Genomic DNA, 27,907 nt, shown 5'->3' with positions numbered 1-27,907 from the left:
TGGCGATAGCGAGAACTAAGATCTGATTTAAATGAGATTGTGAAATTTGTAACTAGAGGTCCTTTGGACCCCCAGTTTTTTAGGTCAAGGTAAGACCCTGCTACCCGAATATGTTATGAGAAACACACCATGCCATCAGTGAGTCCAACCATCCAATGCAATTAGGTGAGGTGAGGTGAGGTGAAATGGGGTTTAACGTCGCGTCCAAGATTATTGCACTTATATAGCGACGTGCATGTACGTGTATGTGTTTGTGTGGCTGCTTGTACTAGTCCGGACTGATGCCGATTTATAGTGCTAGCTCACTGCCGCAGTTTAACATGAATACTCCACTCAGACACAGCATACTGACCTCGAGCCGACCAGTCCTTGTTTTAACCCCTTAATGCCGAGCGCCAGACAGGGTAACAACAAGTACCATCTTTTAACGTCTCTTGGTATGACGTGGCTGGGGATCGAACCCCGGACCTTCCGCTCTACCACTAGACCACAGAGGCGGACTCCAATGCAATTAATGCCCTGTTGCAATCATAGGTTTCTTGGGATTAATTTTGATACAAATTCCTCACTACACAGGAGCCTGTAAATTCTCCAGTCTTGTCCAGACGACCCAGTGGTCGACAGCAAGAGCAATGATTCATGCCGTCGGTATAATGACACATTGTAGCTACCCAATTCACAAGAGTCACACGACTCCTATTGGATGAATCCATTCACACAACAGATATTGAAATATGGTTGCTCGTCTCTATTGTACCTCATGACAAAGCCCTGATAACAAATAGATTTCTTTAATACAAGGGGCGGTCGGGTAGCCTAGTGGTTAAAGCGTTCGCTTGTCACGCCGAAGACCCGGGTTCGAATCCTGACATGGGTACAATGTGTGAAGCCCATTTCTGGTGTCCCCCGCCGTGATATTGCTGGAATATTGCTAAAGGCGGCGTAAAACCAAACTCACTCACTCACTCTTTAATACAAATAAATGTTACATGGTACATCATGACTTGGGTTTGAAGACAAGAGAGGTGACAGTGTTCCCTGTTTTGCCCCCAAACTGAAATGTTGGTGTGGGTATCACAGACTCGAGAGAGAAATCTGAAACAAAAACAGAGTTGTCTTGTACTGGTAACTTAGGTCTTCACCAAAAAAGGTAATAACATACAGCATCTGTATTTCATGTCTTCCTACCAACCAAGCAGTCTCTGGAATCAAGGAAATAAACCCTCATGAAGAGAATAAAACAATAAAATAGGTGATTGGGAATAACCTTGTCTGTACTTGACAAGTGTTCATATATTACTCATATGAATGACAGATTAACTATTGTAATATGAAAGCGTCCGGTGTTCTTTAACTTTTTGTGAGAAGCATATATGACTGAAGGAGTGAGTTTGATTTAACACTGCTTTGAGTAATAATACAGTTATATCACAGTGCGTCAGCTTAATGTGGGAAGAAAGCCCGAAGTGATGCTGGTCTCCATATGTTTACCACTCTAGTGAAACCCACAAGCACGTGTATGGTGCTGACAAACCTAGGAACATAATCTGGGCGAACCGGGATTTGAACCCACAATCATAGGTTTCTGGCGTGCCCCAGTAGTATCATGTACACTGTGCATCCCAGTAAGATGACATATATGCAACACCAGGATGATCAGGGATTCAACCCACGACCACTGGATTCTGGTACACAAAGGGATGCAACTCTGCACAGCTGATTCCAGACCTCAGATAACTGGCAATGCAAGCCAACACCGACAGTTACCCCAACTGTCCTGTACATGATCAACCTCAAACAGTGTCCTTAACAAGCTGTACCTGTAGAGAAAAATTCCTCCAATTGTTCACAAGTCCAGTTACACGACGTGATCACAAACAAACCATCTGCCCGGAGGAGATGCTTGATGTTTTCCTGGTACGTCCGCCGCGCGGTCAGTGCATTGTCCGGTATGAGGCTGATGGCATCATACGTGCCCTTGTCCACACACATCTTGTAGTGACCACACCGACATGTCAGCGCCCCCTCTCGTACATCAGTGGTCAGGTCAGCTGTCTGAAATCACAATGGACATCTGGACATGTCTACATACACAGCAACTTGTCCAAAACAAACTTTGCAAACTTTATGAGGGGGATCGACGGTTACTGAGAGGGGGAAAAATAGAACATTACTGATAGATTTGTGACTATTGTTGTACTGTTCTGTTTCTGTCCTTAACAGGTGTTGGTGTTCTTTACTGCAATATAACAGATCGATGTGTTTTTTACCTCAATATAACAGCTGTTGGTGTCCTGTACCGCAATATAACAGGTCAAGGTGTTCTTTACCTCAATATAACAGGCGTAGGTGTTCTTTACCTCAATATAACAGTTGTAGGTGTTCTTTACCTCAATATAACAGTTGTAGGTGTTCTTTACCTCAATATAACAGTTGTAGGTGTTCTTTACCTCAATATAACAGTTGTAGGTGTTCTTAACCTCAATATAACAGGTCGAGGTGTTCTTTACCTCAATATAACAGGTGTAGGTGTTCTTTACCTCAATATAACAGGTGTAGGTGTTCTTAACCTCAATATAACAGGTGTAGGTGTTCTTTACCTCAATATAACAGTTGTAGGTGTTCTTTACCTCAATATAACAGGTGTAGGTGTTCTTAACCTCAATATAACAGGCGTAGGTGTTCTTTACCTCAATATAACAGGTCGAGGTGTTCTTAACCTCAATATAACAGTTGTAGGTGTTCTTAACCTCAATATAACAGTTGTAGGTGTTCTTAACCTCAATATAACAGGTGTAGGTGTTCTTAACCTCAATATAACAGGTGTAAGTGTTCTTAACCTCAGTATAACAGGCGTAGGTGTTCTTTACCTCAATATAACAGGTGTAGGTGTTCTTAACCTCAGTATAACCGGCGTAGGTGTTCTTAACCTCAATATAACAGGTGTAGGTGTTCTTAACCTCAGTATAACAGGTGTAGGTGTTCTTAACCTCAATATAACAGGTGTAGGTGTTCTTTACCTCAATATAACAGGTGTAGGTGTTCTTAACTTCAATATAACAGGTGTAGGTGTTCTTTACTTCAATATAACAGTTGTTGGTGTTCTTTACCTCGAAATAACAGGCGTAGCTGTTCTTTACCTCAATATAACAGGCGTAGGTGTTCTTTACCTCGAAATAACAGGTGTAGCTGTTCTTTACCTCGAAATAACAGGTGTAGCTGTTCTTTACCTCGAAATAACAGGTGTAGCTGTTCTTTACCTCAATATAACAGGCGTAGGTGTTCTTTACCTCAATATAACAGGCGTAGGTGTTCTTAACCTCAATATAACAGGTGTAGGTGTTCTTAACCTCAGTATAACAGGTGTAGGTGTTCTTAACCTCAATATAACAGGTGTAGGTGTTCTTAACCTCAGTATAACAGGCGTAGGTGTTCTTAACCTCAATATAACAGGTGTAGGTGTTCTTAACCTCAGTATAACAGGCGTAGGTGTTCTTAACCTCAATATAACAGGTGTAGGTGTTCTTAACCTCAGTATAACAGGTGTAGGTGTTCTTAACCTCAATATAACAGGTGTAGGTGTTCTTAACCTCGATATAATAGGTGTAGGTGTTCTTTACTTCAATATAACAGTTGTTGGTGTTCTTTACCTCAATATAACAGCTGTAGGTGTTCTTAACCTCAATATAACAGGTGTAGCTGTTCTTTACCTCAATATAACAGGCGTAGGTGTTCTTTACCTCATTATAACAGGCGTAGGTGTTCTTTACCTCGAAATAACAGGTGTAGCTGTTCTTTACCTCAATATAACAGGCGTAGGTGTTCTTTACCTCAATATAACAGGTGTAGGTGTTCTTTACCTCAATATAACAGGTGTAGGTGTTCTTAACCTCAGTATAACAGTTGTAGGTGTTCTTAACCTCGATATAACAGGCGTAGGTGTTCTTTACCTCAATATAACAGCTGTAGGTGTTCTTTACGTCATTATAACAGGCGTAGGTGTTCTTAACCTCAATATAACAGGCGTAGGTGTTCTTAACCTCAATATAACAGGTGTAGGTTTTCTTTACCTCAATAGAACAGTTGTAGGTGTTCTTAACCTCAGTATAACAGGTGTAGGTGTCCTGTACCTCAATATAACAGGTGTAGGTGTTCTTTACCTCAATATAACAGGTGTAGGTTTTCTTTACCTCAATAGAACAGTTGTAGGTGTTCTTAACCTCAGTATAACAGGTGTAGGTGTCCTGTACCTCAATATAACAGTTGTAGGTATTCTTAACCTCAGTATAACAGGTGTAGGTGTCCTTTACCTCAATATAACAGTTGTAGGTGAACCTCAATATAACAGGTGTAGCTGTTCTTTACCTCAATATAACAGGTGTAGGTGTTCTTTACCTCAATATAACAGCTGTAGATGTCCTGTACCTCAATATAACAGCTGTAGGTGTTCCGTACCTCAATATAACAGTTGTAGGTGTTCTAAACCTCGATATCACAGGTGTAGGTGTTCTTTACCTCAATATAACAGGTGTAGGTGTTCTTTACCTCAATATAACAGCTGTAGGTGTTCTTTACCTCAGTATAACAGGCGTAGGTGTTCTTAACCTCAATATAACAGGCGTAGGTGTTCTTAACCTCAATATAACAGGTGTAGGTGTTCTTTACCTCAATATAACAGCTGTAGGTGTTCTTTACTTCAATATAACAGCTGTAGGTGTTCCGTACCACAATACAACAGCTGAAGGTGTCCCGTACCTCAATATAACAGCTGTAGGTGTCATGTACCTCAATATAACAGCCGTAGGTGTCATGTACCTCAGTATAACAGCTGAATGTCCTTACCTCAATATAACAACAGCTGTAGGTGTCCTTCACCTCAATATAACATGTGTAGGTATCCTGTACCTCAATATTACCACTGAAGGTGCCCTGTACCTCAATATAACAACAGCTGAGGGTGTCCTGTACCTCAACATAGCAGATGTAGGTGTCCTTCACCTCAATATAACATGTGTAGGTATCCTGTACCTCAATATTACCACTGAAGGTGTCCTGTACCTCAATATAACAACAGCTGAGGGTGTCCTGTACCTCAACATAGCAGATGTTGGTGTCCTGTACCTCAATATAACAGACGGTGCTGTCCTGTGCCTCAATATAACAACATCTGTAGATGTCCTGAACCTCAATATAACAGACGTTGGTGTGCTGTACCTCAATAAAACAGGTGTTCCTCACTATAACAGCTGAGGGTGTCCTGTACCTCAGTATAACAGCTGTAGGTGTGCCGTACCTCAATACAACAACAGCTGTAGGTGTGCCGTACCTCAATATAACAAATGCAGGTGTCCTGTAGCCCAGTATAACAACTGTAGGTAAACTGACCTCATATTTGATGTCTGCCATTCCTTCTTTGTCTGCGATGTTGCGAGCGAGTTGTACTGCAGTCTCGGAGTAGTCAACGCCAGTCAGGTCCCTGTACCCCTCTCTGTGCTGAAACACCAAACCTTCATGTTGGTGGAAATAACTCAACATAAGACCCTGGTATCGACATTGAGAAAAATTTCTATTTTATACAGAATGCACAGGCTCAGTCTACTTCAAGGACTGTTGTTTCCATCAGGTTCTTGAAGGATGGAGCTGATGTTTTCATTTATCATATACCCGTGAAGATCCGGGGTAAATAGGTCTTCAGCAACCCACGCTTGCTATAAAAAGCGACTCTGCTTGTCGTAAGAGTCGACTAACAGGATCGGGTGCTCAGGCTCTCTGACTTGGTTGGTGCATGTCATTGCGTGGATCGATGCTCATGATGTCAATCCCTGGATTGTCTGGTCCAGACTCGATTATTTACAGATCCCCGTCAAATAGCTGGAATATTGCTGAGTTTGTTAAACAACAAACAGACAAACAAAAACATTTATACTATTGTACACACGGGGTTTGTTAAATCATATGAATACAATGTGTGAAACTTCGTCTAGGTGTCGCCTGTTATGGATGGAATATTACAAAGCCTGATTGACTCACTCACTTATGCATGGAGTCTCCACCTACCAGCTCAACCAGCATCATGCCGTTGCCACAACCCAAGTCCAAGATGGCGTCCTGTGTGTCCACATCCTCGCAGTCCTCCTCCAGCCATCGGACAACCCGCATCTGACTCTCCTCGCCAAACCTGCACGCGAAGTGAACATGTAACACAACAGTAGAGGTTTGTGAACACAGAAAAACAATAGAATTACCACGTGAACACGGGATAACACAACAGCAGCCCAATGTCAACGTGAATAAAAAGAGCAGCGCCATTTGATAACGGAATAAAAAAAGAAACGCCACGTGAACAAGGAAAAACAACAGCAGCGATGTGAACAAGTAGTAACAGCAGTGACATGTGAAAATGGAATAACAACTGCAGAACTATGTAAACACAGAATAAAAGCGGCGCTATGTGAACATGGAATAACACAACAGCAGTGAGCATGGAATAACACAACAACAGCGACATCTGAACATGGAATAACAACAGCAGCAGCATGTGAACATGGAAAAACAAATGTAGCAACATGTGAACACAGAATAACAAAAGCAGCAACATGTGAACACAGAATAACAAAAGCAGCAACATGTGAACATGGAATAACGACAGCAGCAACATGTGCACATGGAATAACACCACAGCAGTGACAAGTGAACATGGAAAAACACAACAACAGCGACATGTGAACATGGAATAACAAATGTAGCAACATGTGAACACAGAATAACAAAAGCAGCAACATGTGAACATGGAATAACAACAGCAGCAACATGTGCACATGGAATAACAACAGCAGCAACCGGTGAACATGGAATAACAACAGCAGCAACATGTGAACATGGAATAACAACAGCAGCAACAAATGTAGCAACATCTGAACACGGAATAACAGCAGCGATATGTGAACACAGAAGCAACATGTGAACACAGAATAACAGCAGCAACATGTGAACAGCAGCTTCTGATCTATCACTGGTATTTTGATGGGACACAGGTTTTAAAAGGGAGTTCATATATTCCCAGATTAAGTAAGTTAAATATATACATGTATATATCAAAATATTCACAGCAGTCTTTGCTGAAAGCTGTTGAGACGATTAGCCCAAGCCTGTCTAATGACACTATTTTTTCAGTAGATCTCAATATTAATGTACAGACTTGAATGTCAAAGCTTACCAGACTGAAAGACAATTTACCAGACTCAGGCTACGGACTAGTGGCTAAAGTCTCAGAGCTGTCAACACAAATTAGACAACAGCAGCTGAGATAATTGCCATGGCCAGCAGCGAAGAGTCCTGTGCAGGTCAGCTGCCTGTGATACAAGTTAGAGTTGGCCACTGAAGCATGGCATTGTGGATGAGATGAGGAGTACAGCAGGCTGACCATACAGGTATGGCTTGTATATGTGGCAGACTGATAGAGACTCCCCATATGATTAAATGTAGAATGCCTTGTAGAGGTCAAGGCTTGACCCAGGGACAGCATCTATGCAGGTTCGCTGACTTACGCCTCACAGATGCCACCTGGTCAGTGCTGTTTCATCATTATAATGTAGTTGTATTTAATTTGACATAACGCAATAAAAATGTTGTGCACCCACTGATGGACTCCTGTGTTTGAAGACCAACAAACAAATGTAACTTTTTAACCTGGGATATTTGTCACAAACAATTGCATGATTAATTCTTATCACACAACTGTCCTCACCATATATATCACACAACTATCCTCACAATGAATTACATAACTGTCCTCACCATTTATATCACACACCTATCCTCACAATGAATTACATAACTGTCCTCACCATTTATATCACACAACTATCCTCAAAATGAATTACATAACTGTCCTCACCATTTATATCACACAACTATCCTCAAAATGAATTACATAACTGTCCTCACCACATATATCACACACTTGTCCTCACCATTTATCACACACTTGTCCTCACCATATACCAAACATATCACACACTTGTCCTCACCATATATCACACACTTGTCCTCACCATATACCAAACATATCACACACTTGTCCTCGCCATACACCAAACATTTCACACACTTGTCCTCACCATATATATCACACACTTGTCCTCACCATATATCACACACTTGTCCTCACCATATATCACACACTTGTCCTCACCATTTATCACACACTTGTCCTCACCATTTATCACACACTTGTCCTCACCATATACCAAACATTTCACACACTTGTCCTCGCCATACACCAAACATTTCACACACTTGTCCTCACCATATATATCACACACTTGTCCTCACCATATATCACACACTTGTCCTCACCATATATCACACACTTGTCCTCACCATTTATCACACACTTGTCCTCACCATATATCACACACTTGTCCTCACCATTTATCACACACTTGTCCTCACCATATACCAAACATTTCACACACTTGTCCTCACCATATATATCAACACTTGTTCTCACCATATATCACCCACTTCTGCAGAGTTGTTATAGTTGTCCAAGTCTCGGATGTAGACATCATCCCAGCTGGAAGAGAAGGAACAGAATTATCAATATTTCAGCAATATCATGGCAAGGGACACCAGAAATGGGCTTCACACATTATAACCATGTGGGGAATCGAAGCCGGGCCTTGGGCATGACGGGGGAACACTTTAACCACTAGGCGATCCCACTGCCCCTTCCAAGTATGACACCCAAGTCTTTATGACTATTTACAGAACTGATTTCTTTTCCATTGAAATATAGTTGTAGACCATTCCAGAGTCCTTGACTTTCTATGAACCTTACCAATTCAATGCCCCACCCAAGGAAACATGCCACCCATTTCATCCTACCACAGTGAACACTTCTTGAACATAATATAATTGTGAGTGTATAACCTTGAGAGTGAATTTGATCTTGAACATCAGTGAAAAGTATTTCAAGAAAAAAACATTTCAAAGGCCTATCCAGTATATACACCATATGTGGCACATGCATCTCATTGAAAGTAGGTCACAGTGACCTACCACTGATATCATTAGATTGGTCGCTATATGGCTGAAATAACGCTGATGCAATGATAAATTTTAACTCACTTACTATCATTAGACTTCCATCATTTGTCATAAATAAGTATTCAAATGATATAACCACTCGACGTACATGAAACTGAAAACAATTCTGCAGAAGAAGGCATTTAGTAAATATGACAACCAAACTCTATGTCACCCACAACCTATTCAGACCTGGAGTTTGGCCTTAAGATGACATGTACTAAGTTTCATTCACCTACAGTACACCATTCTCAAGTGGTTGGTTGGTTTGTTGTTTAACGCCGCACTCAGCAATATTCCAGCTATATGACGGCGGTCTGTAAATAATCGAGTCTGGACCAGACAATCCAGTGATTAATATCATGATCATCCATCCACGCAATTGGGATACGATGACATGCACCAACCAAGTCAGCGAGCCTGACCACCCGATCCCGTTAGTCGCCTTTTACGACAAGCTTTGTCACCTTTTACGGCAAGCATGGGTTGCAGAAGACCTATTCTACCCCGGAATCTTCATGGGTCCATTCCCAAGTGGAGGCAGTAAACAAACTTTTTTCAGGCTTTGAATTAGAGGATGACCTTGACCTTTTACATATCACTAAGCCAAATTTCCCACATGATGTGATATCCCCGAGATATCTCCAGTCACCTACTTTTGATATCAAAAGCATGTCATCCCTTGTCATACGTAAGTATTCAAACAATATAACCCCTACAGCCATAAGACTTCAAAAGGTGTTGTAGTGAAAATGGCAAACATGCTTCATGAACCTTCACTGTGACCTTGACCTCTTATATAGGTCACTCACAACCTATTCAGATCATAGCCACGCCCAAAGTACCAAGTTTCACTGACATATTGTAAATGCTTCTGGAGTTCTTGAGGATGACCTTAAGGATGACCTTGACCTTTAATGACTGGTCAATGTGTCAAAACCATTCTGAGGTTTCTTGAAACTATCAGGCCATCACTGTCACGAGCCTGCATCTGGGAATCAGTCTTTCCTTCAACATGTTATGGACACCTAGCCCCATAAAACCTAATATTGGATTGTGTAATATATATACTGTAAATCTTGAAATTAACGCGAGCGTGAATTAAATTTAAAAAATGTGAATGGTCTTTGCTCGCATTATTAACTTGGCATTTATGTCTTGAAATGACTATCAACAATAAGAAGGCCTCACTGCGCACTGAGGATAACAGAAATATCAACTTGAATATAAACACAAACACGGCTTATTGAGCAGCAGTTGTAACAGGTATATTACAATGTCATTCACTGAATAAGAATTACACAATGGGCATCCGAGGAGTTATCACTGATGGGGTCAAGAGTTCTACCCACTCGAGTCAAGATTGTTGACACCTCCTCTGCATACCAATCAGTGAACTGTTGTTGGTTCAATTATTTTATTGCCTTTGAACTTCCTTAATGCCAGTCAACCGAGTAAACATATAAACTGTATGTTGTTTTTAGGAAAACACTGTTTATTGTTATTACGGAAGTGCTCTACTCAGTGTTAATAAACCATGCTATTTGCTGTTTGATGGGATTAAGGTAAGGATATGTATCATTCCGCTGGGGATGGGGTGTGGGGAGTCGCATTGATATCGAGTCATATTTTTGGTTAGGGGTCATCAGTCGTATTAATTTGGAGATACATTAATTTCCAGATTTACATTCTATATATAAATATGTATATGCCTCTAGTTCAGCAACCATGGCACAGACTCAGGACACAGTGTGTTAATCAACTGAGGAAGTCGTTCCTGTCTTTCCTTGTTCCTCACCACTGTCGCCCAGACACCACTCGCCAAACAATGCCTTCACACTAACAGGCACACTGAACAGGCGGACATCAATCAAAGTAAACTGGTCTTCAACATAACAGTGATTGAAATGGGGTTTAACGTTGTATTCAAGATTAGTGCATTAGTGCCGCAGTTAAAGATGAATACCCCACTCCAAGCCGACCTGTCCTTGTTTTAGCCCCTGAAAGCCGACCGCTAGGGACGGAGTGAGGGAAGGAGAGAGACAGACTATTGATGTCATGTTGGAGTGGCCTGTTGATATCATGTGGGAGTGACCCTGTAGATATCATGTGGGAGTGACCGTGTTGAAAGCATGTGGGAGCAACCCTCTTGAACCCAGGTCTTCAGAGTGACGAGTGAACGCTTTAACCACTAGGCTACCCGACGCCCCTATCATGTGGGAGTAACCCTGTTTATATCATGTGGAAGTGACCAGTCGATATCATGTGGGAGTAACCCTGTTGATATCATGTTGAGCGACCAGTCGATATCATGTGGAAGTGACCCTGTTGATATCATGTGGAAGTGACCAGTCGGTATCATGTGGGAGTAACCCTTTTGATATCATGTTGAGCGACCTGTCTATATCATGTGGAAGTGACCAGTCGATATCATGTGGGAGTAACCCTGTTGATATCATGTGGGAGCGACCCTGTTGATATCATGTGGGAGCGACCCTGTTGATATCATGTGGGAGTGACCTTTAGATACCATGATGGAGTACAAATTGAACAATTAAAGTTTTTCTGAAACAGCATAATCAGTATTGCAATTCTGAATCTATGTTATACCTTGAAATATGTGTTTGATGTTAATGAAAGGGACAGGACCTAGAGGAAATGACCAGTACTTTAAAAAAATATCCAATTAATTGGAAACCATGGCTATTATTGACTGAATGTCTCCAATAGAAACTTCCCATTTCCATTGTCACAGGTGTTTTATTGGAGGAAGCATGGTAGATTTGACAAGGCCTGATAAGTTAGGAATGTCATCGACAATGACAATGATGATTCACCAGTACATGTGAACAATGTGATACCATAGACAGGTTTATGAAAGCCATGATTGTGTTAAGATCATAAACAGTTTCACTAATACTTAAAATTAACGTACCCACAAGTTCCCAAGCCATTTGCCTTTTAGTATTGTTGGATCATACGTTTTCAGACGGCATATGTTTTCGGATGGCAATGTTTATCGCAATTACTCGCGCCATAACAAGGGGTGTGGTGTCATACAGACACACATCAGATGATGGCCTGTTTTTAAGATAGAGTTGTCTTTTATAAGTGAGTGAGATGTTTTACAGTTGTTCTTGTGATTAAGGAGAAAATTCTAAATGTTTCTTAAGCGTCCAAAAACCCATAACATGGGGATACAACAAATCTGTATATTGAAAATGTGTTTTACATGTGAAAGTCCTGTAAATTGACACTAGGGAATTCTACAGCATAATAGATCAAAGTGCACCCCCATTAGGACTATAGGAGCAGTATGGAGCAGTGATCAGCTGGTGACAATGGAGTCCCTATACACCCAACAACATGGATACTTGCATCTGTAGTTTTGACTTTGCTTACTCTGAAGTAAAGTAAAATTACATTCGCTTTAATAGAGGACTAAAACAAATAGAACTGCATCTGCCCCGCCCACCTTCAAGTTCGTGTTGGGCATACCTCAGTGTTCATATCAGTATTCTGTTTTCTCAGATTATGAGAATATACTACAGTAACAGCGTGCAGGGTGCAGCACATCACATGCCCGTCGACGTCGAGTCTCTACCTATCACCAAAGTACAACGTGTGACAATGACAAGATGACTTCACCTCCACACATAGCATACCATGTGATCGACCACATGGTTAATCTATTTTTAACTGGAGCCGCGGGGTGTTGTGCGTCACAAAAATTCATAGAGCGCGTTAGAAGTTATTACAATTGTTTTGTTCCCAGTTCTGAAGACTGAAAGTCTCTGTCATCGCCCGTGACATCACTAGCCTGCGTCCCAGTGTTTGGTTCCATGTTGAAGATCATTACAGAGAAACGGAAGTAGCAGACAGCAGTGTACTAGCCGGTAGGCAACTCATTCTAATACTCAACAACCATCAGACAATTCATCTTGTTACCTTTTTACCGCTGTTTTCCGTTAATTCAATCAACAATATTAAATTATATCAGATGTCATATACATACCTGTTATATATGATTCCACCTGGCATCGGGTTCTCTTTTATGAGATGTAATTAGGAACTGGTAATTTATTGGGGGGTGTGGGGATGCCATTGTCATGAAAAAGTCGCCAAAATTTTTCACAAGGGGTAAGGAGGTTGGGAGAGATGAAAAATTACAGAGTTCTATTGTTTCACATATTCTTTAAAATTACAAATCTAAATGTTAGTGAGGGAGTGGTAATGTAGTATATTATTAAAACATTACATCATTAAATCGGCAAAATATGATACAGTCCTTAGAGGCCAATCTCCAATCACCCCTCGCCATCACCCTCCACCCATCAATCTTTCTCCTCTAAAGTGCACGTGCGAAGAAAGCCGTTCATCAGTCTTTCTTCGTGCATTGCGGCTTGTTAAAACGCCGAGTCTATATCAGTCGTACATATAACGTAGACTCTGAAACAATACATGGATTATATAATCTACTCCTAGATCAGATCATGAATGGTGTTGATTGCCTGTTTATTTCTGCTGTTACCAGCAGCTGAAGGAACGTTTGGCCGTGCAGTGAGACGTTTGAGTGCGTGTTGAAGTCGTTAGTTTAAAAACGGACAAAAGTAAATAGGTTGGTGAAGCTAAAGATTGTATTTCACAATGAATAAATGTGAACAATTGTTGTCACAAAGTCTTTGACGGATAGTTAGAAGAGCATGAAGACCTAACACTTTCATTGATAACATATTAAATTCTTTATTGTTTGCAATAAAGTATTTGTTTGTTTCAAACAATAACAAAACGTTAACCATAAACGTTTTACATCTTCAATCATTGGTACAGATGGAAAGTTCATAAATATTGGGAGTTGCGTCCCTTGGGGACGCCAGAAACCTATGATTGTGGGTTCGAATCCCGGTTCGTCCCGATTATGTTTCCAGGTTTGTCGGCACCATACCCGTGCTCGTGGAATTCACCGAAGTGGTAAACGTCTGACACCTGCATCACTTCGGGCTTTCCTCCGACATTAAGCTGACACGCCGTGATATAACTTGAATACTGTTAAAAGCGGCGTTAAACCCAACTCACTCACTCACGAATATTGACTTCCTTTGTTACACATTAACTTACAACAGTGGTGTTACGTACCCCTTCTCACGGATTCTTGTGATGTCCATGGTGGTTTGTCCCGAAATGGGAAAAAAATAAAAGATAAAATCAATTTTAATATTAAAAAAAACAACTATTATTTCATTGAAGCCGTTATCAGTGCATCATCATCTATAGTGACTCACTCTGTTGTATTTATTCAGGAATTTCGGGACAGTTGGATTTTATTTTTCATGATATAACGCTCGGCAATATGTTTAAAAGATGTTTTCAATGTGTTGGTTATTATCCTAGCATCATATTGTTGTTTACCAGTTTTACTACGTCGTGTATCAACTTTTGTCGCCTTGACACAATGAAATCAATAGATAACTCGTGATGGTGACTGGCGCATAGGATTTGTCGTATGAATGTAGTATATAACGGAGTTGTGGGTAAATGACGTAAATGATCACGAGACTTCTCGCCATTTTGTGGAGGGTGTTTATTTCTGTGGATGAAGTTCTGATCTAAATTACACTGCGGAGATCTTGTGGTAAGGGTGTTGATTTATGGACTCTGTAGTTTGTGATGATTCCATAATTCTTATGAAAATGGGCAGAATTAGTTTGTATTTTTGACACATAACGATTTAGTGTTTGATTTAAAAAGTGGGAGGTTTTGATAGAGATTTGTGAACCACTGAATGTAATATTTCTGATATGAGGTGGTTATCATGACCTGTCAACAGAGGTGACCACTAATATTGGCAACTCTGTATCGAAAGGTGAATGTATTTGTGCCGATTACAACTGCTTAGTGGCAATAGTCGACAAGGATATAGTTTGCGTATGTTACAAATACGACTCCGGGCACTTCTTGAAACAGACAACTCAACCTTGTATTGTGGCCTACATAATGCGTTGTTTATAAAGAAAAAAAATGGTGCCAATCACACAAATACTCATCAGAGTCTTCGGAAAGATATTGATATTTCCGTAGCAGTATGGTATGGTGATAAGGTTGTCAAAGTGTGTATTGTTATCTGTTCCATTTTCTTTGATTAACCATGTTAACGTGAGCTTCATCATGTGACTTATATGAACCGAGGCTGAAAAATAATATCTGAAATAAAACTGAAAAATGATTTGGTTACTCTTAATTGTTGACTGTATGGTCATTGATGGTAGACCAGACAATTAACATTATCTTCATCAAGTTCATAAATTACATTCAGGCAGTCAGTGACTTGCCCTTACTAATTGGCTTGGACTTACTTCCTATTTGGATGACTTTAAACTGTACTGTGGTGATGTCCATTTATATAATATTACGACCACATGGGGGCACAGGTGGCCGAGTCACCTAAGGTGCCGTGATTCACTGTGCAGAGTTGCGTCCCTTGGGCACGCCAGAAACCTGTGATTGTGGGTTCGAATCCCGGTTCGCCCCAAAAATTTTAGGTTTGTCAGCACCATACCCGTGCTCATGGGTTTCACCGAAGTGGTAAACGTCTGAGACCTGCATCACTTCGAGCTTTCCTCCCACATTAAGCTGACATGCCACGATATAACTGGAATATTGTTAAAAGCGATGTTAAACCCGACTCACTCACTCATTATGACCACAGAGGTCCATACCGAGAGAGGCCTTACTTATTGTTTGAAATCGTGTAGTTTTAGGGTCACCACACAGAATATAACACTGACAGAAAGTGGTACGTCATATTTCTCATATAAATAAAATACATATACTTTATCGTCACTGGCTCAAGATACATGAACGTATTGACTTCAAACTCCTGGTTGACTTATCAATGCATTCATGGGAATGCTTCCAGATATGTTCTCACGCTGTAGACCTGCCTGTGCACTTCGATCAAGTGACTGGGACGGCAGGAAGCCTGGTGCTTAAAGTGTTCACTAATCACACTGCAGGCCCGGGTTCGATTCCCCACGTGGGTAGAATGTGTGAAGCCAGTTTCTGGTGTCCCCAGCTGGGATATTGATGGAATATTGCTAGAAACAAATGGCATAAAACCATACAAACTCACTAGATGAAGTGACAAGCTCCTACTCAACTTCTCAATCTTTCCAGTATGCTGTTGCTTCACAATGCAACACTCTTCCACATTGCCTGAAACCAAATCACACTGTGTCATCTTTCAAGTAAAGACTAACAACACATCTCTTTCGACGTTACCATTTAATATTCATTCAAATATTTCTCTTGTTATTTTGTATATCGTCGGATCATGTTTTCGCACATCATATGTTTTCGGACGGTCATGTATATTGCGAATACTGCCGCTATAAGTATAACGAGGGTTGTGGCGTGACACTGACGGAAGTTGTAATTATGGCCTTTTTAAAGATATATTGTCTTTTATAAATGAGTGAGATGTATTACTGTTGTTCTTGTAAATAGCAAGAAAACTACAAATGTTTCATAAGGGTCTGAAAACCCATAACAGAGATATATAGCATACCGCTTGTGGTGTGTAGGTATGACCCTCAAGATATTATTATTAAGGACTTAACAATGTTGATCAATGTTTTTTAATATCCCAAACTGGCTTACCCCAGGAGATACTACTTAGTGACAATCAAATGACATCATTGAACTCTCTGCCTCTGAAACTGGTCAGCTGTACTGTTTACACTGGTTATTACTGTTTTCAAACTAAAAAAGTTGGAAGAATTATTTTGGATGATAAATAAAATCCCTCCCGAGTGTCTTTTGATATCAAATATATCAATGTTTACATGAGTTGATAAGAGTTTAAAACTCTGATACATCAGTACATGGAGACTCGCTGTGTTTTCCTCAAATATAGCTTCAGTGTCATGTTTTCATGGACACCTGAGATTGTTACCCTCAGCATCACATTTAGCAAAGGTTCAGTTTTGATCGTACAGTATATCATGATATTGATGTATTGGTAGGGGGCACGGGTGGCCCAGTTGTCTAAGGCGCCGCAATTCACTGTGCAGAGTTACGTCCCTTGGGCACACCAGAAACCTATGATCGTGGGTTCGAATCCTGGTTTCGCCTCGATTATGTTTCTAGGTTAGTCAGCACCATACCTGTGCTCGTAGGTTTCACCGAAGTGGTAAACGTCTGAGACCTGCATCACTTCGGGCTTTCCTCTCACATTAAGCTGACACGCCGTGATATAACTGGAATACTGTTAAAAGCGGTGTTTAACCCAACTCACTCACTCACTCACTCACTCACTCACTGATGTATTGGTAAATTTCTAATATTGAATCTGTGTCGATACAAATTTATGAATATCAAAGCTAGATTGATATTTTATTGCAACAGAAATGTTTACATTTATCAAGGTTGCAATGGTTAAGATGGACTATGAAGAGGCAGAAAATTAAATTTTAAACTTTTAGTCAGTTAATCATGTTAATGAATCAAGCTAGATCATATTTCACATTAAAATCAATAATTGCAGCTCTGCATAAATGGATAGGAATGTTTTATCGATACACATACAGAATAGCTAATTTTATTATTAATTGATACATACTACTACTCTTGAGCCAATATATCAATACTTAAATTTCCAATCAATGACACCCCTAGTTTGTATGTTGTTGCTAAATGGAACAATAGGTGATGACCCTATTTTGTTTATGTTGATTATTGATGTTAAATGTTAGGAGTAAGACTTTAGTCAAAAGAAAATGTTTGATAAACAAAATGTCGGGGTGGGTACTCAAGATCCTGACACAAGGGTTACAAGGAAATATCTGATGTTATAAAAAGTGCTTGAGATTTTTGTTCTTTTTCTACATTTATCTTGAAATGTCTTTCATTGTAATGTAAAGTAGATTTTTTATACAGGTTTCTTTTGTGGACAGTTACAAATTAAATCGGTATAGTTATACATGCATGTGTCTCCTGCATATTGTGTTGTCATCATGATCATTATCAATTTTATTGCAATATGGTTATGCTGTCATCACAATGACACTGCGTTAAGAGTTGTTGTTTTTTCTAGACATTATTCAACTCTGTTGGAACATGGATAAGAGAAAGTCCCCAGCACTTGTTGTAAGAGGCAGTTGACTTGGATCAGGTGTCCGGCTCTGTGACCTGGCTGATGATATCAGACCAAGGCAGTGTCAGATGGTGTTAATTTTTACAGGCCATGCTATTGTTCTGAATGTGTTGACTGCGTCCTACAAATCAGGGCTCAATTAATAGGACTTATTTAAGTTGCACCAGGTGCATGCTGACATCCAAACCAAGTTGCACCAAACAAAACCATCAAGTTGTCAAACGTAGTCTGGTCTGCTGCCAGAGTCATTTACATTCATGATGCATTGCTGTAAAACATAATAGGAACATAAGCACGCAATCTTGAAGTACCCACTGTTTGATGAAGAAAGTATGACAAATTACACATGACACAGGGATTAGTGATGTAGTATGGTAAATACGTTTTAGAGAAATTGAGTGTGTTCAAAATTGATTGTGTGTGACAAGCAAGGGTTAGTCAAACATAAACTTTTAAATTGTTTAACATGCATGTGGTAAATATTATGTTGCATTTTTAAATAATAGGTTGCACTGGTGCATATTTTATATAGCTAAATCGAGCCCTGCAATGTGTAAACATTGTCTTCTATGTAAATGTTTCTATGTAAAAAGTTATAATCAAGAAACCGGTCCCCGGCAATTTCTTTGGGTCATTATTAAGTTATCTTTGACCTTGTTAATTTAACTGAAATGGTAGGTATAGTCAGATGATTGCAAGGTTTTTAACCAAAGAAAATCCTGTTATAATTGGTCTTCAAACAACCCATGCCTGTCCTAATATGCGAGTAAAGTGATTGGGTGGTCAGGCCCGCTGACTTGTTTGACAAACATACAAACAAATGGGTTATTTTCCTAAATACTGAGTTATTTTATCATTGCATTCCGTACAATATTGTATTACTAAGCATTCAGAATCTTCCTGTTTATAGGTCCTGTTATCTGTGAAATGCAAGGCACCTCTACAAAGCCATCACACTTGAATAACAATATCAACATGGATTGGGACATCTTTTTATCCCATTTTGGGAATGTCACTGACTTCTGCTGCAGTCAGCCCAGCTTTGCACTCAATCTCTCAATCAATAAATAATCTCTGAGAGCTGTGATTAGGGATTAATTCTGTCACAATAATCATAGGTTGGTGCTGCACAGTTGATCAGCATCCTTGTAGGGTGAACATCGTCTGCAGTCTATACTGGGTCTAACATGTCTAGCAGCCCCAAATTGTCTCTTATCAGACTAAGACTAGTTAGAGTTCAGATTAGCTGCTAAAGTTGCAGACTGATCCTATTGCTACCCAGTTGACAGTATTTTGTCTGAATATGTATGTTCTGGGTATGATGTAAAATATTGTATCATGAAGTGGTGGAGGGGACATTTTGAGTTGAATACAGCTCTTTTTTATAAAACAAGTGATCCTTCCAGATAGATACAATAGTCCGGACTCGTACCCAGAATGTATCCCCAGTCTGCGATTTAGCCACTTATGAAGCCAGTGTCTAGTTAAATTCTATTTGGTCTAATAAATATCCATATAATAACACCAGAGTCTTCTGCAAATGATGCTAAGAGCCATGTCTGGGCTAGTAGCCTCTAAAGGTTTGGGCACTGACCATGGTGACTATCTCTGTTAGATATGGCACTATGTTGCTGGTAGATGTGAGTTTGTGTAGTACCGTATATGACCGCGTATAAGCCGAATTTTGAGGACCAGAAAAAAGATTCTGTAGAGTCGGCTTATCCACGGGATACACATTCATGATAGTATTTTTCAGATCGTGATCTGTCAGAAACATTGCCTGAATGACGGTCCGATAGATTACAACTTCCCGAAAGTTTGGAAGTTGCCACGACTGGAGCCATTATTGTTATAAATTATCAATAAAGTTATTATTATACACCAATGTTGTCATTATTAAAAAAATGTTATGCATGTTACTATTTCCGATAAGTTTTCAATTGAATGTTCAAAGTTTATCGTTCTTCATAAACTCCACAATCTTTACATGTAGATATCTAACAATATATGTAATTCACAGCTATAATATATAATCCCCAGATGAAATCGCCAATAGCTATTACGTACGTTTTGCAAAGTTTATAAATTGATAGTGAACAAGTGTCTACCTTTATTGAAAGAGGCAAATAAACAACTGTATCGGCGAGTTATTCCGTTTGCCATTTGCAAAAACATGTGATCAGCTGTTTCCTGTGACGTCACAAACGGTGACCACTGTGATTGCTTCCTGTTTTAAAAAAGCAACACGGTACACACAAGGAAATGAGCACTGATAATAACGGGCCGATTGGTATTGTCATGTTGTTTACACAAACATTTTCAAGTTGTGGGTGCTTAGCGATCGTGTTGGGAGTAGGGGCTTAATTCCTTTGTTTTCGAGAGATTAGTTTAATAAACTGGAGAAGCCTGTGAGTAAGTGATGGTCATTCAATGTGTTCATAGTATATTTTTTCTGACTGACACACTGATGGATCCTAAAATCCTATCAACAACAGTGCTGGTTACGGGATCCATATCCACAGCTCCAAACCCCAAGCACATTCAGTTCGCTTCCTGGTGAGACAGTATTCACAGCTGAATTGGAGGCAATTCATCATGCACTTAAACTCATTCCGGAACTTCCGGAAGCAAAGGCAGTCGTCCTATCAGACTCGCTAAGTGCACTTCAGGCCATCAGTGGCAGAAACTCAAACTCCAGGCCAAACAAAGTCAACAATATTCTATACGAATATACAAAACTATCGGACCAAGGGCAACAGGTGGAGCTGTGTTGGATCCCCTCTCACATAGATATTCATGGTAATGAAAAAGCAGACTCACTGGCGAAGCTAGCTCTAGACAAAGCAGATATACAGCCTATTCCCTTTAGTAAACTAGAGATAAAAATCAAAATCAAAGCCTCCATAGCAGAAAGATGGCAAGCCCAATGGGACGCAAGTAAGATCGGCAGATGGCTATACAAAATTCAACCCAAGGTCCAACAAAAGCCAAACTCATACTCAAATGAAAGGAAAATTGAAATTGCTATCTCACACCTCAGACTTGGTCACAAAAAGCACTATGACAAGGTTTGTTCATCTTGCAATCAGGCTGAAACCATTGATCATGTGTTACTAGAATGTCAAGACCATGCCCCAGCCCGGGCTAGGTTAAAACAAGAATTGCAGTGAGAACCGCTATCTGTCATAGATCTCCTCAAGCCAAGAGATGCAAAAGCGAAGGCCAAACTAACTCTATTTCTGAGAGATGGACAGCTACTCGAACGTATATAAACAGAGCAGCCAAGGATAGAAATGAAATCATATCAATACAAAAACAGAAATTATGTGAACACCAAACTCACAATAGATAGGTGTACCCTACTCACACACAGGAGTCCCAAAGAGGGACAGGTCAGCCGAAATTGCCTAGGCAGAAGGCGACCTCCTAAACACTTAATGCAACAACAACACTGACTGACATTCTCATCATGAGTTTGAAACGAAAAACGCCATGCTTACGATGCTGAATTAAAACTGCGAGTCTTTGATTTAGCTGATATATTTTCTCACGGGTTCATAATTCTATATACACCGATTCACAAAATGGCGCCTCGTTGATGGCAACATATAACGATCATTATGAGATTTAAAAAACCCAAGAGAAACGGCTTCCCACATTATGAAAGTGGATGACTGGTTTGTTAAATCTTTATTAGAAATAATAATGACTTTTTCAATATAATTACAAAAATTTTCATCTTATATTTTTGAATATCTGCGAGTTCTGGCACATGTCTTGCAGTCCAACTTCGCAGTGTTTTTTGCCTTTCACTTCCTGGTTCGGCTTATCTGTGGGTCATATCACTTTCTTTCGTATTTTAATGGTCAAGTTAACACCTCGGCTTATCTACGGGGTCGGCTTATCCGCGGTCATATACGGTACCTGTTGCCAACATGGCACTTTCTGAGATAGGGTTGTCAACATGTCATCAAGTGAAGATTTGCCATCAAATTATTCTTTTCTTTTGCCAGGAAATGAGCTTAAAAGGGCTGGAATGGTTATCCACTTTCTGGAAAGACATTGAACTTGGGTTGACGTAATTGAATCTTTTTGATAAAATTAAGGTTTATGTATTTTGGGATTTGTTCTTTCTGCTTCATTGCGTGCAGGTGAATTTTGTGGTGTTACGTACCTGCCTGATCTCTGGAGTAGGTGTGCAGATCTGACTACTTCGACATTCCTTGATAGTTTCAAGTATGGATTTTTCAATTGGAGATTTGTCCAGATGTTTTTGGGGGGGACAGTGCATCAATGTCAAATATCACTGATTAATTACTAAGCTGTTGCCCAAGGCTGATCTTTTTGAAATATCATAACTAGTTTTTATTATTTTTCAGGTAGCCACGTACCAAAATGACATCCCGGAAGAAGGTTCTCCTGAAGGTTATCATCCTGGGGGATAGCGGGTCAGTATTAATACTGCTTCTTCTTTGTCAGTTATTAACATTTTCCTCAGGAAAGCGAGTCAATATTTGTACTGTTCTACTAACTCTTGGTAGAAATGAATAATTGAAATGAAGCCTGAAAGTTTTGGGGCTGGTTGTCAGTCTTCCCAGGGATGGGTCGGATGCGGCTGGGAACATAGATGAGTACTGTTTCTTGTCAGATATCAGTATCTTCCTGGGGAATGCAGATCAGTACTGTGTCTTGTCAGATACCAGTATCTTTCTGGGGAATGCAGATCAGTACTGTGTCTTGTCAGATATCAGTATCTTTCTCGGGAATGCAGATCAGTACTGTGTCTTGTCAGATGTCAGTATCTTCCTGGGGAATGCAGATCAGTACTGTGTCATGTCAGATGTCAGTATCTTCATGGGGAATACAGATGAGTACTGTGTCTTGTCAGATGTCAGTATCTTCCTGGGGAATACAGATGAGTACTGTGTCTTGTCAGATATCAGTATCTTTCTTGGGATGCAGATCAGTACTGTGTCTTGTCAGATGTCAGTATCTTCCTGGGGAATGCAGATCAGTACTGTGTCTTGTCAGATATCAGTATCTTCCTGGCGAATGCAGATCAGTACTGTGTCTTGTCAGATGTCAGTATCTTCCTGGGGAATGCAGATCAGTACTGTGTCTTGTCAGATATCAGTATCTTTCTGGGGAATGCAGATCAGTACTGTGACTTGTCAGATATCAGTATCTTCCCGGGGAAAGGGCAGGTCAGTACTGTGTCTTGTCAGATATCAGTATCTTCCCGGGGAAAGGGCAGGTCAGTACTGTGTCTTGTCAGATATCAGTATCTTCCCGGGGAAAAGGCAGGTCAGTACTGTGTCTTGTCAGATATCAGTATCTTCCCAGGGAAAAGGCAGGGCAGTACTAGTACTGTGTCTTGTCTCCATTATCCTGCAGTTTCATACACTGATATTTTGTGTTGACATTTGTGTAACAGTTTTGAACATCAGGCATAGAGATGTTCTTAAAGCAACATGAGTTATGAGGTTGTATGTGCCAATATTCATATTCATCCCTCTGACTCCTATATATACAACGGACCCGTGAAGATCCGGGGTAGAATCGGTCTTCAGCAACCCATTCTTGTTGTAAAGTCTTTACCCATGTAAGGTTCCACAGTCCACTAGAAAACCAGAATTATTACATTTAACTATGACATATATTTGTGTTCTTTAACATAAACATCACTCGTTAGATAAGATGATTTGTGTAAAAGGGGTAGAACAGGTCTGCATGTCATCGTATCCCAATTGCGTGGATTGATGCTCATGAGGTCAATCACTGGATTGTCTGGTCCAGACTTCATTATTTACAGACCACCGTCATAAAGCTGGAATATTGGTGAGTGAGGCGCTAAAGAACAAACAAACAAGCCTATATGCAATGGTGCTGCTGGAAAATCCCACTCATTCACACATTAACATTCTGTGGTGTTTGTTTCAGTGTTGGCAAGACGTCGCTCATGAATCAATATGTGAACAAAAAGTTCAGTAACCAGTACAAGGCTACAATTGGGGCTGACTTTCTGACAAAGGAGGTGATGGTGGACGATAGGCTGGTCACAATGCAGGTAGGTCAGCCTCTGTGGGCAGTAGGTGGATTTGGAATGGATAGGCAATTAATCATGGAGATGAATGAGATGCAGGTAGGTGGATTTGGAACAGATGGTTGTGCAGCCAGAAGATGGGATAGGATACATGTTGATAAAATGGGATGCAGGTTAACAGATGAGTTTAGATGCAGGTAGTAAGTTTAAATGCAGGTAGATGTGATGCAGAGGTAGATGAGATGGGATGCAGGTAGATAAGATGGGATGCAGGTAGATAAGATGGGATGCAGGTAGATGGCATGCAGAGGTAGATGAGATGGGATGCAGGTAGATAAGATGGCATGCAGAGGTAGATGAGATGGGATGCAGGTAGATAAGATGGCATGCAGAGGTAGATGAGATGGGATGCAGGTAGATAAGATGGCATGCAGGTAGATGGGATGCAGAGGTAGATAAGATGGGATGCAGGTAGATAAGATGGGATGCAGGTAGATAATATTGGATGCAGGTAGATGAGATGGGATGCAGGTAGATAAGATTGGATGCAGAGGTAGATAAGATGGGATGCAGGTAGATGAGATGGGATGCAGGTAGATAAGATGGGATGCAGGTAGATGAGATGGGATGCAGGTAGATGAAATGGGATGCAGGTAGATGGCATGCAGAGGTAGATGAGATGGGATGCAGGTAGATAAGATGGGATGCAGGTAGATGGGATGCAGAGGTAGATGAGATGGGATGCAGGTAGATATGATGGGATGCAGGTAGATGGGATGCAGAGGTAAATGAGATGGGATGCAGAGGTAGATGAGATGGGATGCAGGTAGATGAGATGGGATGCAGGTAGATGGGATGCAGAGGTAGATGAGATGGGATGCAGGTAGATGAGCAGGTAGATATGATGGGATGCAGGTAGATGAGATGGGATGCAGGTAGATAAGATGGGATGCAGAGGTAGATGAGATGGGATGCAGGTAGATGGGATGCAGAGGTAGATGAGATGGGATGCAGATAGATAAGATGGGATGCAGGTAGATAAGATGGGATGCAGGTAAATGGGATGCAGAGGTAGATGAGATGGGATGCAGGTAGATGGCATGCAGAGGTAGATGAGATGGGATGCAGGTAGATGAGATGGGATGCAGGTAGATATGATGGGATGCAGGTAGATGAGATGGGATGCAGGTAGATAAGATGGGATGCAGGTAGATGAGCAGGTAGATATGATGGGATGCAGGTAGATGAGATGGGATGCAGGTAAATGGGATGCAGAGGTAATTGAGATGGGATGCAGGTAGATGGGATGGGATGCAGGTAGATATGATGGGATGCAGGTAGATGGGATGCAGAGGTAGATGTGATGGCATGCATGGGGAATGAGGTTGGATGCAGGTAGATGTGAGTGATGGGATACAGGTAGATGTGATGATATTGAATACAGGTAGATATGAGATTAGATACAGGTACATGTGATGAGATTGGATACAGGTGGATGTGATGAGGTCGGATGCAGGGGTGGATGATGTGTGATGAAGGGGTGGATGAGATGCGGGTAGATTGGGAAGGGAAAGTTGGAAAGAGGTGTGTGGCAAGATGGTATCCAGGGGTGTATATAATGAGATGAGAAATAGGTAGATAGATTGGGAAGGGCACATATGCAGATAGAACACGAGCAGTGATGTATGGGATATCTACTTTCAAGATAGATAACACAAAAGTCACCTCTGCAGATTATGTTGTTGGATCCGGTTTAGTCAATCCTCCACAAAGTGTCTTTTTGTCTTTTACTGTAGATATGGGACACAGCTGGTCAAGAGAGATTCCAGAGCTTAGGGGTGGCATTTTACCGCGGCGCTGACTGCTGTGTGCTCGTCTTTGATGTCACCATGCCAAACACGTTCAAGAATCTGGACGGCTGGCGAGATGAGTTCCTCATACAAGCAAGTCCTCGCGACCCAGAACACTTCCCCTTCGTAGTCATTGGCAACAAGATAGACTTGGAAAACAGAGCGGTAAGTTCACAGGGACCGAGAAATGTATGAAAGTGTGATCTTGCATGTAGGGCTCTCCCTCTTGACACAAGTATTATACCTGGCCATCAACAAGTTTCCTTCAATTCACAGAGTACCAGAACTTCCACTCTTTGATGAGGGCATGAGTCCCTTTGGCACACCAGAAACCTATGATCGTGGGTCCGAATCCTGGTTCGCCTGATTATGTTTCTAGGTTTGTCGGCACCACATCTGTGCTTTGGGGTTTCACTAAAGTGGTAAACTACTGAGACCTGCGTCACTTCGGGCTTTCCTCCCATTAAGCTGACACGCCATGATAACTGGAATAATGTTAAAAGCGGCGTTAAACCCAACTCTCTCACTCCACTCTTTGACTATTAGACAGTCACTCTGTTGATTCTGATGTGATCCTTTGATGGTCACGTTAGGCTGGGTATTGCTTGTTAAATTGTCTGTTAAAGGGTTATGTGGATGTTTCAGGTGTCGGCAAAACGGGCCCAGAGCTGGTGCAGCAGCAAGAACGACATACCATATTTTGAGACAAGTGCGAAGGAGGCTATCAACGTGGAACAGGCATTCCAGACAGTGGCCAAGAACGCACTGATGCAGGAGTCCGAGGTGGAGCTGTACAACGAGTTCCCCGACCAGATCGTGTTAACAAAAGAACAGAACAAACCAAGGGAAGGATGTGGATGTTAATAACAACTGGCAATCTAGTGACTTGATCCGATACTCGGTGGCTCGGTCAGCCGGCCAGCTACAGGATAGTGATGTTGGTTGCCGAGGTACCATACAGCCCAATACAATGGGATGACTGACCAATTGTCAAAGTTCTCTCTCTCTTGTCCAGGTTTCAGAAATACTTTGGTAGGAATCGTCAAAGAATTTTATCATTTAGGAAATATATATATATATATATTATTTAATCCCCCATTTCTACGTGAGTATTTCCGAGCAGCAAGAGAAAGGCAACTTTGACAATACTGCGCACTATTGTGTCCTGTGTAAAACAGCTTCACACGTTTCTGTGAGGTGGTTTTGGCCTTTGTGCATACGAGTAAATGTGTATGGATATGCTTATGATACCTCCGAATGTGACATGACTGTCATCTTGCACGTTTCAGTGATTTTAATAATGACACTCTGTTGACTAAGACGGAACTGTACAAATCATCCATTGATAATATTGCTTATCTGCATGTTTTACATCAAGGTCAAGGCTGCCACTGACCAATCCTGTTGTGGATTGGCTCGGGGCAAGGCAATGAGAAAATATAGAAATATTTTCCATGTTGTACATGCAATGTGATTATATAGGTAGGATTACTGAACTTAGAGAAATTTTATGTATCATATGTATTTATTTTGCTGCTTCATTTGTAAGACATGCCGCATGACCAGTTGTACATTTTCCTTCAATATCTGTGAGCTTTGGTTAGAGTTATCCCCCTTCCTTCAGCTGGACGAATATCTGCTGGATGCATCTCAAAACACAATATATCATGGTCAGCCAGTTGACTAATCAGTCTCTTTACAGAACTCCCCAACTTTACTTTCTCTTTTGTTGATAGTTTACTACATTCAAAATAAAGGAAACCTTTCTACATC

At 40.8% G+C, this 27,907-nt stretch overlaps 2 protein-coding genes and 1 long non-coding RNA gene across 4 annotated transcripts; 2 read left to right on the top strand and 1 right to left on the bottom strand.

Moving 5' to 3' along the window:
- Positions 1-373: 373 nt before the first annotated feature.
- LOC124144230 (EEF1A lysine methyltransferase 2-like) lies at positions 374-12,979 on the bottom strand. Its single transcript, XM_046513530.2, has 6 exons — positions 12,849-12,979; positions 8,513-8,578; positions 6,058-6,178; positions 5,386-5,493; positions 1,821-2,055; positions 374-1,095 (listed from the first exon to the last, which is right to left on the bottom strand). The coding sequence occupies exons 1-6, from the start codon at positions 12,944-12,946 to the stop codon at positions 998-1,000; spliced, it is 726 nt and encodes a 241-aa protein (XP_046369486.2). The 5' UTR covers positions 12,947-12,979; the 3' UTR covers positions 374-997.
- On the top strand, positions 12,855-27,907 carry LOC124144231 (ras-related protein Rab-7a). Of its 2 annotated transcripts, none has more exons than XM_046513533.2 (5): positions 12,855-12,986; positions 22,621-22,689; positions 24,182-24,308; positions 26,081-26,299; positions 26,780-27,907. In XM_046513533.2, exons 2-5 carry the CDS (start codon positions 22,637-22,639, stop codon positions 26,996-26,998), a joined length of 618 nt encoding a protein of 205 aa, XP_046369489.1. In that variant the 5' UTR covers positions 12,855-12,986; positions 22,621-22,636; the 3' UTR covers positions 26,999-27,907. The 2 variants fall into 2 exon arrangements, with proteins under 2 accessions (XP_046369489.1, XP_046369487.1); XM_046513531.2 differs by lacking the exon at positions 12,855-12,986 and adding an exon at positions 14,596-14,722.
- On the top strand, positions 24,315-26,073 carry LOC125380987. Its single transcript, XR_007221567.1, has 3 exons — positions 24,315-24,897; positions 24,938-24,994; positions 25,091-26,073. It is a non-coding gene; the product is annotated as an uncharacterized LOC125380987 (long non-coding RNA).

The sequence above is a fragment of the Haliotis rufescens genome, unplaced genomic scaffold, assembly GCF_023055435.1.
Source record: "Haliotis rufescens isolate VD_foot unplaced genomic scaffold, xgHalRufe1.0.p SCAF_16, whole genome shotgun sequence".
NCBI classification, from domain to species: domain Eukaryota; kingdom Metazoa; phylum Mollusca; class Gastropoda; order Lepetellida; family Haliotidae; genus Haliotis; species Haliotis rufescens.
This window is presented reverse-complemented; position numbering and strand designations above follow the sequence as displayed.

Coding starts and splice junctions, on each gene's coding strand:
- LOC124144230 (XM_046513530.2), bottom strand. CDS start 12,946: ATGATCTTCAACATGGAACCAAACACTGGGACGCAGGCTAGTGATGTC. Junction 2,056..5,385: donor TGGCAGACATCAAATATGAG/GTCAGTTTACCT, acceptor TTGTGATTTCAG/ACAGCTGACCTGACCACTGA. Junction 1,096..1,820: donor GGAGGAATTTTTCTCTACAG/GTACAGCTTGTT, acceptor TTTTTGTTTCAG/ATTTCTCTCTCGAGTCTGTG.
- LOC124144231 (XM_046513533.2), top strand. CDS start 22,637: ATGACATCCCGGAAGAAGGTTCTCCTGAAGGTTATCATCCTGGGGGAT. Junction 22,690..24,181: donor ATCATCCTGGGGGATAGCGG/GTCAGTATTAAT, acceptor TGTTTGTTTCAG/TGTTGGCAAGACGTCGCTCA. Junction 24,309..26,080: donor ATAGGCTGGTCACAATGCAG/GTAGGTCAGCCT, acceptor CTTTTACTGTAG/ATATGGGACACAGCTGGTCA.